Source organism: Oenanthe melanoleuca, chromosome 6 (genome assembly GCF_029582105.1).
Source record: "Oenanthe melanoleuca isolate GR-GAL-2019-014 chromosome 6, OMel1.0, whole genome shotgun sequence".
Lineage (NCBI taxonomy): Eukaryota > Metazoa > Chordata > Aves > Passeriformes > Muscicapidae > Oenanthe > Oenanthe melanoleuca.
This window is the reverse complement of record NC_079340.1, coordinates 16383124-16397520: the sequence shown is the minus strand read 5'-3', so window position 1 is coordinate 16397520 and position 14397 is coordinate 16383124. Positions and strand designations below refer to the sequence as shown.

Genomic DNA, 14397 nt, shown 5'->3' with positions numbered 1-14397 from the left:
CGGGAAGCTTGGAGACTCGCCCCAGCTCCGGCCGTCCCGGTGCGCTAAGAGACGGCTTTGTTGCAGAAGTGTCTCTTCACATTGTTGGCTCTCCCCCTGCTCCACTCTTTCTTTTTTTTTCTTTCTTTTTTTTTCCTTTCCTTTTCCTTTTCATTTTTTTTTTTTTTTTTTTTTTTTTTTTTTTTTTTTTTTCTCCTCAATGAGGCTGCAAAAGGTCTTCGGCTTGTCTCGTTTTTGTGGCAAACGCTCTCTTGTAAAGAGGAGAGGTTAAAGTGTCGGTGACTGAATAAAGAGCAGCACACGTGGGCTATTACCATTCAGGGCAAACAAATGCAGAGAAGGGAAAAGCCAGCAGCAGGCAGGGCGAGGGGGGAGCGCAGCCCCCCGGTACACACACGCACCCGCCCCGCTGGCAGGGCCCGGCCGCCGGCCTCCTCTCGGCCCCGGCGTCCCCCAGACATGCAACCCACCCATGGCTCACAAAAGAGCGAGAGAAAGAGAGAGGGGGAGACATGAGGGGGTCTTAGATGGGAAAAAAAGAAAGTAGCTTTAGGGGGAATGTGCTGTGGAGTGTGAAATTGCAGCCCGTGGTGCTCCATATTGTACCAGAAGCTCTCCAAAAACTCATCCTCCAACGTGACCAGAGGTGCTTAGAGGGGGAGAGAGAGGGAGAGGGGAAGAGGGGCTTGGAGACACAGGGGGAGGGGAAGGATGGGGGTCTTTTATTCTTTTCGAGCCCTCTTTCTTATTAATTGTTCGTTTAAAACCTAACTTTATGTTTATTTGTTAAACTTGTCCACCAAGAGCAATCTCTGGTCTTCTGGGCAGAGTGGCTGGAGGGACGGGGAGGAGCAGCTGGACGCTGGCTGCCTCCCCCTGCCCTGCTCGGCCCTGCCCGGCCCTGCACATCCCTCGGAAATCTCCCACAGCTTCGGTCCTGTTTCCATATCTCCACGCTACTGCCCGGCACCTCCTCCCTGCCCCATCACCCGCTCCCCTCCGGTATGATCAGACCACAGCACCCCTACAGCAAGGATACCCCTCATGGGTACTCGTTGGCGAGAAATCTCCAGCCAGAAATCATCCTGTCCTCAGACAAAGCACCCCAATAGTGGTCCAGGAATGTTTTATCAAAGCGTCCCCTTTCCTGAAGTTGTCTCTGACACTCATACACTGACCCCTTCCCTTAAATGCTCAATCTTTGGGGGTGGGGGGGGAGGTATAATTTTTTCCCTCTATCTTTTCACAGACAGGGATTTCACTACAGACTTTGTCATGGTGAAAGTTAAATTAGTTGATGCAGAAACTGTGTTAGAAAAATACACCTAGAAGGTCAGTGTAGGTTTATTCTGTGCATTCATAAATATGGTGCTGAGAATAATAAGGGCTGAGCTAAATCACCTCCAAAGTACCAACACTTAGGCTGTAAGCGTTCACAAGAGGAAGAAGGCAGGGTGTGGAGCTGAGAACTTAGCGGCATCTCTATGGTGTACAAATCCCAAACTTCCACCTCTGCAGCACACCGTCCTACAACGCATCCTGAATGGCCAGAGGTCGCCTTTAGCTGTTTTCCAGTATAATTTGCTACAGGCAACAAGGAAAAAAACAGGGAACCGACGTGGGTGCAAGTCCTGGCTCTGGAGCCAACTGCAATCGCAGGCAGTGTTTGGTCCAGGCCTGAGCCCTCCGAGGGGCTCCCCCGCCGCCCGACCCCCATTGTTCCGGGGCACAGCGCCCTTCCGAGCGGGCAGAGGAGCAGGGGGAGCAGATTCCGACAGCAGCGTCCGTAGAACTGGTTCCCAGGGACAAGGCGAGTTCGGGAAGCCAAGGCAGCACGGGAGAACTCAAAGGACGTGGAAGAGAAGCTGACAGGGCCCTCGAGGTTATGTGTATTGGAACCAAGGGTGGGAAACAGGATCAATGGAGAAGATTTCGTCTTGATCAGCTGGAGAAAGCCGGCTAATGAAGCAGATCGAAAGATTGCTATCATTGCAACTCCCCCAAAAAGTTTATTTTTCTTGAAATTTCCGCAGAGAGGCGGCTGCCTCTTTTGAAGTGTTAATGTTTCTAGCTTGGGGGAAGGAGAGGGGGGGGAAGGCTGGGTTAGAGAAGAAGGGGGAGATCCTCAGATTCTCTTTGAGAAAAAGAAATAAAAGCAGGAGAAAAGAAAAGGAAAGGAAAGCAAAGCAAAGCAAAGATTAATCTGAAGTGGGAGAGGGAAATAAGCACACAGAGCTCGTGAAGTGGAATAGATGCAAAGCTATGGGAGTGGAAATAGGCCCATGGTCTTGGTCTCGCCTGGCCCCTCTGGGCACACGGCAGTGCCCGGGGGCGAGCGGACAGCCCGGTATTTTTAATTTGGGTTGGCAGAAATTGTTCCGTGGATTTAAATGTTGACAAAGCAATACTTCCAGGAAGTCTGATGTGGAAAGGGGCACCAGGTGATATTGTGGTATGTGTGGTGGGGGAAGGGGACAGTAAACAGAGAGCCTTCCCTTCCCTTCCCTTCCCTTCCCTTCCCTTCCCTTCCCTTCCCTTCCCTTCCCTTCCCTTCCCTTCCCTTCCCTTCCCTTCCCTTCCCTTCCCTTCCCTTCCCTTCCCTTCCCTTCCCTTCCCTTCCCTTCCCTTCCCTTCCCTTCCCTTCCCTTCCCTTCCCTTCCCTTCCCTTCCCTTCCCTTCCCTTCCCTTCCCTTCCCTTCCCTTCCCTTCCCTTCCCTTCCCTTCCCTTCCCTTCCCTTCCCTTCCCTTCCCTTCCCTTCCCTTCCCTTCCCTCTCTTTAAAAAGCTGTCTTGTTCTACCAGGCTCAGGGCTCCCCGGTTTACTCGGGTTACCTCCGTGCCGTGCTATTCACCCTTCGTGTCGCAGAGTGCCCATTTTGTGTATTTCTCGTGCCTGCTATCCCTGTCTTTCTTCTCAGTGATATGGGAAAACAGTGAGGAAACTAAGGCAGAACACATTACCGGGAAGAGGTTTCGGGATTCGCCGGCTGCCCCAGCCCACCACCAAGCTGTTGTTTCCACACCGTACAATCGCCAGTTACAAAGGCTCAGAGCATCTCTGAGAAAGGGTCCACCAGCTCACCAAGTGTTAGTGCGGGCGCAAGGAGTTCCCTTCCACCCGGCATTGCCGGGGGCTCCCTCCCGCACCTCCCGCTCTGCTTTTGGGCTCGGCTCTGAGCCTGGGCACGGCCCCAAGAGCGGGGGGCAGCCGGGGCTGCCTGGGGCGGGAGGGAGGAAGGCCGGGGGTGACTGCTGGAAGACAAGCGACCGAGACCGGTCGGTGACGGAGAGCTGTAACAGGGCCGTTTCCAGCCACGGGCAGCTCGGGAGGGGTTCCCGGCATCGGTGATAAGCGTGCTCCGGGCCCCGCCGCGAACGGGAGGCTCTGCTGCCGGGGGGACTCGGCAGCCACCGTTGTCCCACCGTGCCGTGCCGTGCCGGACCGGGCCGTGCCGGGGATCCCGCAGGATCGCGGTGGCCCGGGCCCGCCGCCGGCCGTTCCCCGCTCTGCCAAGCGACCGGAGGGCTCCATCTAGAGGCCGCGGCGGGAGCGGCGCCGCCCGCAGCGGGGCCCGGCCGCTCCTCAGCCCGAGCGGGTCCCGCCGCGGCCGCGCCGGGCCCGGAGCGCCGATGGGGACCTGGCGGGCGGGCGAGCTGCGGCCGGCGGGTCAGAGCCACGGCGGGTCAGAGCCACGGCACGTCCCCGGTGAGCAGGGCACCCTGCCCGGCAGCGGCCGCCCTCAGCTTGGCGTGCGGAGGGAGCTCCCCGGGAGAGACGGAGCAGTGCTTTTGCCTTCGCCGAGATCAGAACCTGAGCGGGCAGGGCAGAGCCCCCCAATCCCAGGGAAAATTCACCCTGCGCAGGAGCTGCTGCCAGGGGCGGGCAGGGCCGGCTCAGCCGTGCCCGCCGCGCCTGTCCGCAGCGCAGCCCCGCAGTCAGCGAGGACTCACTTCTGTGCAATCCCGGCGGTGTAACAAAAATTTTATTTTTCAAATCATCCTTTTTTTTTTTTTTTTTTTTTTCCCACACAAGGGAAAGAGAGAGAGGAGAGAGAAAGATAAAACATCAGCTGAAGTGCCAAAATGATTTATGAGACAGTGGAAAATATTTCATAAAGATCTCTCAGACATTCTTTACTTAAAGCGGTTAGAAAAAAAAAAAAAGGGGGGGGGCTGTTTTGTGACAGATAAGCAGAGAGATGGGGAAGGATGAAGGAAGGAAAGAGAAAGAAGTACCTTTCAGGTGATGGTAGACCCTCAAGTTTGAAAATCAAAATTGAACTCACAGCAATTTCTATCTTGCCTTTTTTGTCCCTGGTTATTACCCTAAGAAGGTAATATTGCTCTATATTGTTCTGCTAGGTCAAAGCCATGTCTATTTTAGCAGTAGACCTATTTATAAAATAAATTAAAATCCCACCCTAGCATTAAAAAAAAAAAAAAAAAAAAAAAAAAAAAAAAAGAGAGAAAAAGAAAAAAAGAAGGAGGGAGAGAGAGAAGCAGCAGAGATGTGGAGATGTGGAAAGCGTGAGGTTGGATTTGCTGTTATTTCCCCAAATACACGTGAGGGAAAACTTTGCAATGACTGAAACGGGCCTAATCTCTTGATTTAAAGAGGTGCAAGAAGCTTGCTTGCTCTTTCGTTCTCTCTCTGTCTCGCTCTTTTTTCCTTCTCTGTCAGTCTAGCATCTATTTATTTTTCTTTCTTTTCCTTCTTTGTGCATTCCTCTCTCGATTTCTCTCTCCTCTGGCTGTCCCTCTCCTTTTTCTTTTCCTTCTCTCTCCTTTACCTCCTTTCTTTCTTTCTCCCACACTAAGCCGCACACCACGGAAGCCTTGATGTGTATCGAATCCCCCTCCTGTCCCGCTTTACCCCGAGTAAAGTCTCCGGTAAAAAAAGCAGAGCGCGAGAAGGGAGGTGAAACTAGCAAGGCGTGTGTGCTCGTGTTAAATAAGGGAGTTAAGGATCCTGAGCCGCAAGTGACAACAAAGCGGGGCTCGGGTCGGCTCCCGCGGGCCGGGCAGGGGCGCCGCCGCCCCGCACACGCGCGGCCCGGGGCGCTCGGAGCGCGGGGCCGGGGCTCCCCCGCCGCGGGTCCCGCAGGCAGCGCCCCCCCCGCGCCGAGCGCCGCCGGCCCGGCCCTCCTCTCTCTGCTCTCCTCTCCCCTCTCCTCTCCTGGCCGCGCTCGGCTCGGCGCGCTGGCGAATCAGAGAGTGTCGGAATCTATTGCCTTTGTCTGACAAGTCATCCATCTCCGGGGAGGCGGGCGGGGGGCTGAGGGCGCTGCGGCTTTTAGAGAGACACACACCGGGAGCGGAGGCTCCAGTCTCCGGCCCCGGCTTCACGCAAGCACTTCCCACCTCGGGCGAAAGTCCGCCGGGCGCCGGATCCGCCGCCCGGCCGAGAGGAGGGGTCGCGCCCGCCCGCCGCTCGCCGCTTTCCCGGGGATTGCTACTCTGCTTTGAACTTAAATGAACTAGCCCCGGACCGCGGGAGGAGGAGGAGGGAGAGCCGCGTCCTCCTGCGCCTTCTGCCGCCTGGCCGCCGGCCGCACCTTGCTCCGGCACCCCCTCCCCGCCGCCGGGGATGCTCTGAGCCCTCCCAGCCATGACACCCACCTGCCCCCCGGCGCCGCCAGTCCCTCGCTCCCACGGACTCTGCTGACTCCCCCAAGGCCGGCGCAGCCCTCCCGCCCCCCGGAAAGTACTTCGCTGCCCGTTCCGCCGGGCCGGGGGCCCAGCGCATCCCGCCGCTCTCCTCCTCTCCTCTCCTAGTGTGCTTTTTTGTTTTGCTTCCCTTTTTTTTCTTTTTTTTTTTTTTTTTTTTTTTTAATTTTTTTCTCCCCTAAGTCTTGAAGTTGAGTTTTAGAGGCGACACGGCGGCTTCAGCCGATTTCTTCCCCTTCCTTTGCCTCCCCATGGATATGCACTGCAAAGCAGACCCCTTCTCAGCAATGCACCGTGAGTACTGGAGCCCGGCTCCTTCCGCTGCTGTCCTTTCTCATCCTTTCATTCTTCCTTCCCCGACCATCCTTCCTTACCTGATCCTCCTCCAGGTCCACCTTTCCACCCTGGCCGACTCCGGGCTTAGAGGGGCGTTAGAAGGCAGGACGGACGCTGCCGGCCCGAGCAGCAGAGCGAGGATGCCGGGCAGCCCCGGAGCTGAGGGGAGCAGAGCTCCTCCGTGCCGGCACTGGGGCGGGGGCCGGGACCCCCAGTCCGAGGGCAGGGCACTGAGTGCGGCTGTGCCTGCGCCGGTGCCCTGAGTGCGCGAAAGAAAGCCCGCTCCGAACCACAGCTATCCTCCGCAAATACACTTTCCCCATCGCCCTCAGACAACAGGAGTTTATTCTGACTCGTGTCAGCCCCCGGGACGGGCCCTTTGCCTGTCCGTGCCCAGCCGGGCCGGGACACCCCGCCACCCTCCGCGGCTTTAACCCCCCAGATTTCCCCGAGATCCGAGGCTGTTTGCTTTGATTTCCGATTTCGGTGGCAGAGAGGGAAGACGCCAGTTTCGAATTAATGGAGGGTTAGTCGGTGGCTGATCTGTGAGTCGTTTTGGTTTGGCGAAAGGTTGGACTGCGGGAAAAATAGGACAATTGCACGGCTGGGAGATGAAGTGCCTTCCCAAGAAGTCACGATCCCTTCTGGTTTATTTACCAGATACCTGGTGTGAATTTTAAATACATTCCTAGCACAGAGAAAAGGGCAGTTGTGCTACATTTCTGATTTTTTTAAAAAGGCTTTCTTAAGAGGGGGACGAAGGAAAGCGAAAAGCCCCCTTTACCAGGGACTGTAATACGGAATTTCCAGTGATTTTAATTAAACCGCAGGAGAGAAAATAATTCCGAGATTTAAACTGAAGAAGAAAAATTACAAATAGAAAACCGAGATTGAGAGTATGTTGAGTCAGGAAATGAATAATTAAGAGCAATTTGTAACTTTTGACACCGAAACTTTTGAGGACACGCCCTGCCCGCTGCATAAAACACAAATCGAAAAGACAGAAAATGGAAATGTTTGAAGTTTAGAAAAATCCCGATTTTGCCTCGAGAAGGAAGGCGCAGAAATACAAACCCACGAATAAATCCCCAAACGCAGATGTAGGTAACTGCCTTTCTAATAACTGATTTCCAGAATGCATTGCTTAAAACGTGAGGCTTGATTCCAAAAGAGCTTTAACAGCAATCACTCCGTACATTAGACATTATTTTTAGTTTTCAGCAGTGCGATCTGTTTCCAGACGCGATGTCAGTAATTCCGGCTCCAGTACGATCCAAAACATGCCAGCAGACGAAAGAGGCATTTCACTATCGCTGATTTTTTAAAAACTCCGGGGAGATTCCTGACCAATTTTTGGCTTCCGATTAGAGGGAAAAAAAAAAAAAAAAAACCAAGAAAAAAAGAAAAAAAAAAAAGAAAAAAAAAAACCAGACCAAAACACCATCAAATCTAAACAAAACAAAAAGACCCCACCAACATTTGATTCGTTTCCTACAGTGTATTTCTAGAGCTATAGACCTGGATATTATTAAGCAATTAAAACAGACGCGGGCACAGGCTCCTGACACACAGACAGACAGAAACACACGATCGGTACGACAGCGGCACGACTGAGCCTGTGCAGATACAGAAGCCGGCACTTACATGCGGATAAATACACTTAAATATCTGACTGCTCTGATAGAAAGAATCTTAGAAAACTACGGGGCAGAACAAAACAAACTCGTGTGAAAAATATCCGGACTGCAATAATTTGAATTATTAATTTTTAATCTTTTTGCATCTGTTGCCTTTTAATACTTTGTAATGCGAGTTATAATAGGTGCTTTGAATTATTTATCATGGAGTTGCCGAAGAAATTGCTATCTTGTAACTTTAGAGGCAACATGTGCAGAAGGGGTTCTGAACAAATGAAGGAAGAACACAACAATATATACTGGCGTGTTTTAGTGGAGGAAGATAAATATCCCCCGTTCCTTCTGAAACCCAAAATATGTTTTAAAAAAGACTAACAAAATAATGTAAAAAGTAACCCCGGTTCAGCGGGGAATGACGAGAAAGCCAGCCGGCGCCCTGGCCGCTGGGGCTGGGAGGGGATGTGTGAAGGTGTTACAGAAGGGGTGGGGGAGATGGGAAAAACTCTATTTGTGCGAAAGGACTTGGATCGATCGCAGGGCAATGAGAGTTTCCACTAAGTTCAGAGCCAATAAGTCAGTGTCAGAAGCAGGAGAGAAAAAAGCCTCAACGAAAATACAAACAGATCATTTTTCAGCAAACTGCAAAACGAACTAAGATCTCTTGGAGAGGAAAATACAGGAGGTTAGGGTTGCGTGAAAGGAAAGCTTTAATACAGAGTGCACTCCACAGCTATATCAGCTGGGTATTCCGGAGACAGAGACACCCAGGTAGCAGCGCCAGCGAAGCAGTACCGCCTGCGAGCGGGCATCTCCCCATGCCCTGGCAGCGGCGAGCTGCTCTCGGCTCTATCGTAGACGTTTGATTCACGACCAAGTGTCTTGTTGCGTCCCAAAAGGAGATATTTCCCTTTACTTCCGTCACTCCGTTTCTCGTGCCCACGCTTAGCAGGTGCATACTTTTTTCCCCCCCCAAGTTATTTCTAGAAATGGAGAAAGACAGATCGGAGGGAAAAAAGAGATCCTAGCAGTCCTATCTGAGAAAGAGCAGGTTTTTTCCTGGAAAGGGGGGAACAGAAGAAAACGGAGAATTTAAATTCTCCCTGAATTGGATTTGTGTGGTGGGGGAAAAAAAACCAAAAAACAAAAAACAAAAACAAAACAAAACAAAAAAAAATCCGCAACAGTACGAGTCTGTTTGTTTTTTTTTTTTTTTTCCTAGAAATTCTTTCCTGTAAAGATCGAAAGCTAGTGAGAGGGTCCGCCAATAAAGGAACACCAAGTGTGGGACTCAAAATATTTTCTTCCCCTCTCTCTCCTTCCATTTCTTTCCCTTTCTTCTTTTCTCTGTGAATCCTTTCAACTCGCATCCCAAAATAACGGGATAAGACTGCTTGCATGGGGGACATGCCGCGGGGTGAGGGAGGGCGGAGTTCGCGAGGAACTGTAATTGACAACGTGATAGAAAATCCTGGAAAGAAAATGAGAAAAAAAGCCCAGGAGTAAAGAGAAGGGGGACTGCGGCAGAGTCCGCCCGGAGCCTCTAAGAGGTCGAGCTCTCGAGTTTGGGAGTGCATCTCTGGGGAGAGGAGCGGGCGCTGTTTCCATGTTCGGCCCATCACAATGGCCGTGAGAATCCACCGCTCCGGCATCCCGGTCGGGACCGCAGGAGAGCGGCTCGGGGAGGGAGGGCGGCGAGCGGGAAGGTGGAGAACAGTCTTCCGCTGCCTCGGGAAAATTCATTCTTCCTTCTGTTTCCTTTCCATCTTTCCATCTTTCCTTCTTATTTATCTTTCTTTTATTTTCTTTCTTTCTTTCTTTCTTTCTTTCTTTCTTTCTTTCTTTCTTTCTTTCTTTCTTTCTTTCTTTCTTTCTTTCTTTTTCTTTCTTTCTTTCTTTCTTTCTTTCTTTCTTTCTTTCTTTCTTTCTTTCTTTCTTTCTTTCTTTCTTTCTTTCTTTCTTTCTTTCTCTTTCTTTCCTCTCTCTCTCTTTCTCTCTTTCTCTTTCTCTCTCTTTCTCTCTTCTCTTCCTCTTTATTTTTCTCTTGTTATCTCTCTCTCTCATTTTCTATCCTCTCTGTTTTTAGCTCCTTCTTTCTCTCTTTCTCCCTTTCTCCCTGTTTATCTCGTCTCGCCTCCTCAGGTCCTGTTCCCCACTCTCGACCCCCCGCCATTACCTCCATCCATCTGTAATGACTGGAGATTTTGCAGTACTAGCGGTAAAGAATCCACGACTAACGGTGTGTTTCTGGTGTGCGTGGGTTGTTGTGTTTTTTTTTATTTCTCTTTCCCCAGCAGGGCACGGGGGTGTGAACCAGCTCGGGGGGGTGTTTGTGAACGGCAGGCCCCTACCTGACGTGGTGAGACAAAGGATAGTGGAGCTGGCTCACCAGGGGGTGCGACCCTGTGACATTTCCAGGCAGCTGCGGGTCAGCCACGGTTGTGTCAGCAAGATCTTGGGCAGGTAAGGAAAGAGGCAGCTCCTTCCCCTCCCCTGAGACTGCTTCGCAGCATCCCTTCCCCGCTCCAGTATGACCTTCCGCCCTTCCCTCGGCACCGGGCTCTCCCCGCCACGACCCCGAGCGGCCCCGGCACCCCCGCACAGTGGGAGCCCGCGGCTGAGCACGGCCCCCTCCTCCAGCTGGCAAGGACGTGTTTCTCCTCCGCCTCCCCCTTCCCTCACCGGCAGTGTTTGAAAACTCCTGGGAAGACAAAATAATTTCAGAAGAGTGGTTGGGAGGGCGGGAAAGAGAAGAAACAGGAGAAAGAAAACGAAAGAACGACCAAAAAAAAAAAAAAAAGTCCCAATCCAGCAAGAACAAAAAAAATCCTCACAACAAGCCCTAAGCAGCCTTACCAAATACACGGGTAAATAAACAAACAACTGGGCAAATAAATAAATAAATAAAGGCCCGCAGTAACCGATCACAGCCAAATGAGGTGTGCAATATCCCTAGGGGCTACTCGGGCAGAGCCAGGGCCCTGGCCCGGCCGCTCGGCTGCGGAGCCGTGTGAGCAGAGCCCCAGTCGCCGGCGCGGGCGGTACGCGCTGCCGTGCCCGCCGAGGCCGGGGCAAAAACGCCGCCGGCAGCAGAGCCGATGGACAGCGGGGAGTGGGCTGCAGCTGCCCTGTACGAGCAGCCGCTTTAGAGGGACCCCGAGGCGGAGATAAACCGTACTCTGCCGCCCGCAGCCCGGCCAGCGCCCCGGCTCGGGAGCGGCCGGCTGGGAGATGCAGGCGGGGGAGTGCGAGCCGCCGCCGCCCGCTCCCCACGCCCCCTCCCCGCCGCCCGGCCCCAGCCCGCTCGGCGGGCTTCGCCTCCGGACGGCTGCATCGGGAACGGGGTTGCTGTTTTATTTCCCCACCCTAGGGTCTGAAAGAAGTGTGTGCGCGTAAAGCGGGGGAAGGGGGAGGCAGCGCCCCTCGCTTCTAGCACACACATACACACAAGAAAAAAAAAAAAAAAAAAAAAAAAAAAAAAAAAAAAAAGGATTCCCCCTAAAAAACTCAAAGCATAGAAAAGGAGAGCGAGCCCTAGAGAGGCGAAGGGATTGCCTTAGCCCCAGGTCAGGAGCGGCGACATGCAGCGCCCGAGCGGCCACAGCCCGACGCCGCGTACCCGCGGGCCGCAGCCGAGGTGGGCACGGGGCAGGGGCCGCGGGGCGCTGCCAGGGCCAGTGCGGCTCTGAGCGCTCGGGGACGGAGGAGCCCTTCCACTGACCATCTTTTGTGCAGGTATTACGAGACGGGAAGCATCAAGCCCGGAGTGATCGGAGGCTCCAAACCCAAAGTGGCCACCCCCAAAGTAGTGGATAAAATCGCCGAGTACAAGAGACAAAACCCGACGATGTTCGCCTGGGAAATCCGGGACAGGCTATTGGCCGAGGGCATCTGCGACAACGACACGGTCCCCAGCGTCTCTTCCATAAACAGGTAAGAGCAACCCCGCAGCTCGCGGCCCAGTCGCATCTTTACGGCCCCATAAAACCCCTTCCAACAGCTAGAATGGCCTAATCCTTCCTCTGTCAGGGTAGACCCAGCCTGCTCCAGTCCTCTGCCCGCAGCGGGACCCGTGGGCATGGCCCGCCAGTCCCCGGCCCCGCCGTGACCTCCGAGCCCAGCTCCGGGCAGCGGGACCCAAAACAGCCGCCCGTTCCCGCAGCGGCCCCGAGCAGCGGGTGCGCGGATTTGTCCCGGGGCTCGCTGCAGCCGGGCAGCCCGGCCCCGCCGCAAGGGCTGGGTGCTGCTCGGGCTGCAGAGCTGCCGGGCTGCGGAGCCGGGGTTACCGTGCTCCTCCAACACCCCTGCCGGGGTGTACATGACCTCCAGCCTTGCCAGGGTATTAGCGCTCTGAGCCGAAAGGCTGCCGTCATCTCCTGCCAAGCCGGGCTCGCAGCCGTGAGCCGCTGAGCCCGGGAGGAAGGATTCCCTGGCACCCACGCCCCCGGCTCACTCCCCATCGGTAGACCGAGGGAATGGTTAAATTTGCCGGGCGGCTCTTTACCCGGCTGGGGAGCGCTGCTCTCCGCGATCCCTGCGGCCCCGACTCGGTCTGATCCCTGCCCTCGCAGAGGGATGGGCAGCAGCAGAATCGATTTCGCACTAGCCAACCATTTTCCCCCCCTTCCGCCTTCCCCATTTCCTCCCTCAGCTGCTAGGGTGCAGATTTTGTTGGTTTTGTGTTGGAGAGGTTCAGATTTGGTCTCAGGTTTGAGGTGACAAAAATAACCATATGACAGGCAAAAAACCCAGGATGATGCAGGAGAAAAGGGAATAGATGTGATCGAGTACTGACAGACGTCAAAGTGCTCAGACTGTTCACATTGCTGCACATTCAAACACAACGTACATCTCATCTTCACACTTTGGCAACACAATACTCTTGTGCACACAGTAAAAGCAATTACCCTGTTTTAGTGTTATGTATGTACAGATACCCTGACTGTGCCCACAGAAATACAACCTCTAGAAACAGAGTAACACAAAACTATTTGCAAAAGGTATGTACATAGGCATGAAATATCTCACCAACAGAGTAAAAATACATGAAATTTCAGACGCAATTCCAAATGTATGGCTCTTCCCAGTCAAATAAACATACACAGGATATGTATAAATAAGCATAAAGGGTTTTGTAGTGTCCTATGTAGATAAAATGCACAAATTGGTATACTGGCCCCTTTGATGTATAACAAATTTAACCAGATTTAAAAACAAAAAACAAAAAACAAAAAATAAAAACAAAATTAAAACCTGGTGTATTTATAGCAAGGGAAACAAAAAATAAATAGCATGGAAAACACAGTGGTATTTTTTGTCTTGCACTTTTCATGGCAGATTTATCAAAATATGTCTAATAACTCAGACTGTGTATTTCTAAATCTGGCATCCTATATAAATGGGTTTTAATATTTTGCAAATGATATGGAATTATCCCAAATCATCTTGAAAACAGCAGGTAGAATTAGCTAGTGGAATGTACCTTGGCTAAGAAGGATTCCCTCAGACACACTGTCTCTGTAATATACTGCTAGGCTACCCTAGGAAATTATCCCTGTGTGTGCCATCTGTATTAAAATGGTTATTAAGTTATGAACAGGGTAACATAATACTGATCGGCTAATTATACACCCTCCTAAAAAACCTCCAGGTCTCTGTTACTCTCTCAGTCAGGTATTGAAATAATAACAGTTTGACATTCAGACACCTTACAAAGGCAGCTGTGGAAGGACAGACAGCTATCCCTGTAAGGAATTGAGCTGGTGGTATGGAAGTCCAGAGGAATAACCATAGGCTTTTTGGAGAAATAGCATATATGGACCCAATATATATTTGTGCTTTAGCCAGCTTAAGGGATCTCAATATCCAAAAGTCACTGAAGTCTCAGTCTTATGCTTGCTGGACCCAGTGTCTCGCATCTGGGTTGTCATGTCCCGGGCAGAAAGCTGAGCACCAGATTTAGCTCCCATCATGCTACCAGTCTTCAACAGGGTTTGGGGAGTTTTGTGCCTCAGTTTCCCCACACTGGAAATGAAAACAGATTTTTCTCAGAAGGAGGTGGAAATAGATGTCAGATTGCACTTATAAAATACTTTGAGGACAACTGTTCTGTTGCTGCTATACTAGAGAGGCTCAGCTGTGACCCACCATGGCAATGCCATTTGAGTTTGTAGTCCCCATGGCTCAAGAGCATTTTAGCTTAGTAAGATTCAGTCTTTCCTCATTCGTTTTAAAAGTTCAGACCAAACTTCCCACCGTTCATCTTTGTATGAGGCTCCCCAAAACTCACATATGTGAGGAAGTGAGCCCGTAACACAGGTCATAAAATTTGCAAGCCTGTCCTAGACAAGAACAGGACAGCGAACTGGGAAAAAATTGCAGTGAAACAGGAAATATTGAGAATATTAGGGCCCAATCCTAGTGCTGCAGAGAGTAGCACGAACTTCATCACTCCAGTGACTTTCATGACTCCAGCTCACAGAACTCACAAAACACAAAAAGAAGCTCACAATTTAAATACACATTTTTCTCTTCCTCATTGTAAAAATTCTCATATAGAATCGGGTCAGTTCTTCGTAACAGCAAATCCCTTATCTGCAGTAAATTGTCATCTCTCTGATCACCAATCACAAATTGGAGTTAATCTAACACTTAGTCTCTGAGCAGCTTCAGAGAGATGGCAAATTTAAAACCTAGCCATCAATAAATATCTGTCTTCTTACTTTTGCAAAATGTGGAGTTTCCAGTTCAAAATCTGGTTT

The 14397-nt window shown here is 51.8% G+C and overlaps 2 protein-coding genes across 12 annotated transcripts in view; one reads left to right on the top strand and one right to left on the bottom strand.

Moving 5' to 3' along the window:
* PAX2 (paired box 2) overlaps positions 1 to 14397 on the top strand; it is a 98106-nt gene that overhangs the window by 6165 nt on the left and 77544 nt on the right. For 4 of the 11 annotated variants that reach the window (XM_056495250.1, XM_056495255.1, XM_056495257.1 and 1 more), the window contains exons 2-3: positions 9931 to 10099; positions 11372 to 11569. In XM_056495250.1, the coding sequence (XP_056351225.1) occupies positions 9931 to 10099; positions 11372 to 11569 (367 nt within the window). Of the gene's footprint in view, positions 1 to 5319; positions 5961 to 9735; positions 10100 to 11371; positions 11570 to 14397 lie in introns of those variants that run through there. The other 7 variants (XM_056495254.1, XM_056495248.1, XM_056495251.1 and 4 more) reach the window with 4 other exon arrangements.
* Positions 1 to 14397, bottom strand: part of LOC130255015 (translation initiation factor IF-2-like) — a 102194-nt gene that overhangs the window by 12416 nt on the left and 75381 nt on the right. The window lies entirely within an intron of this gene.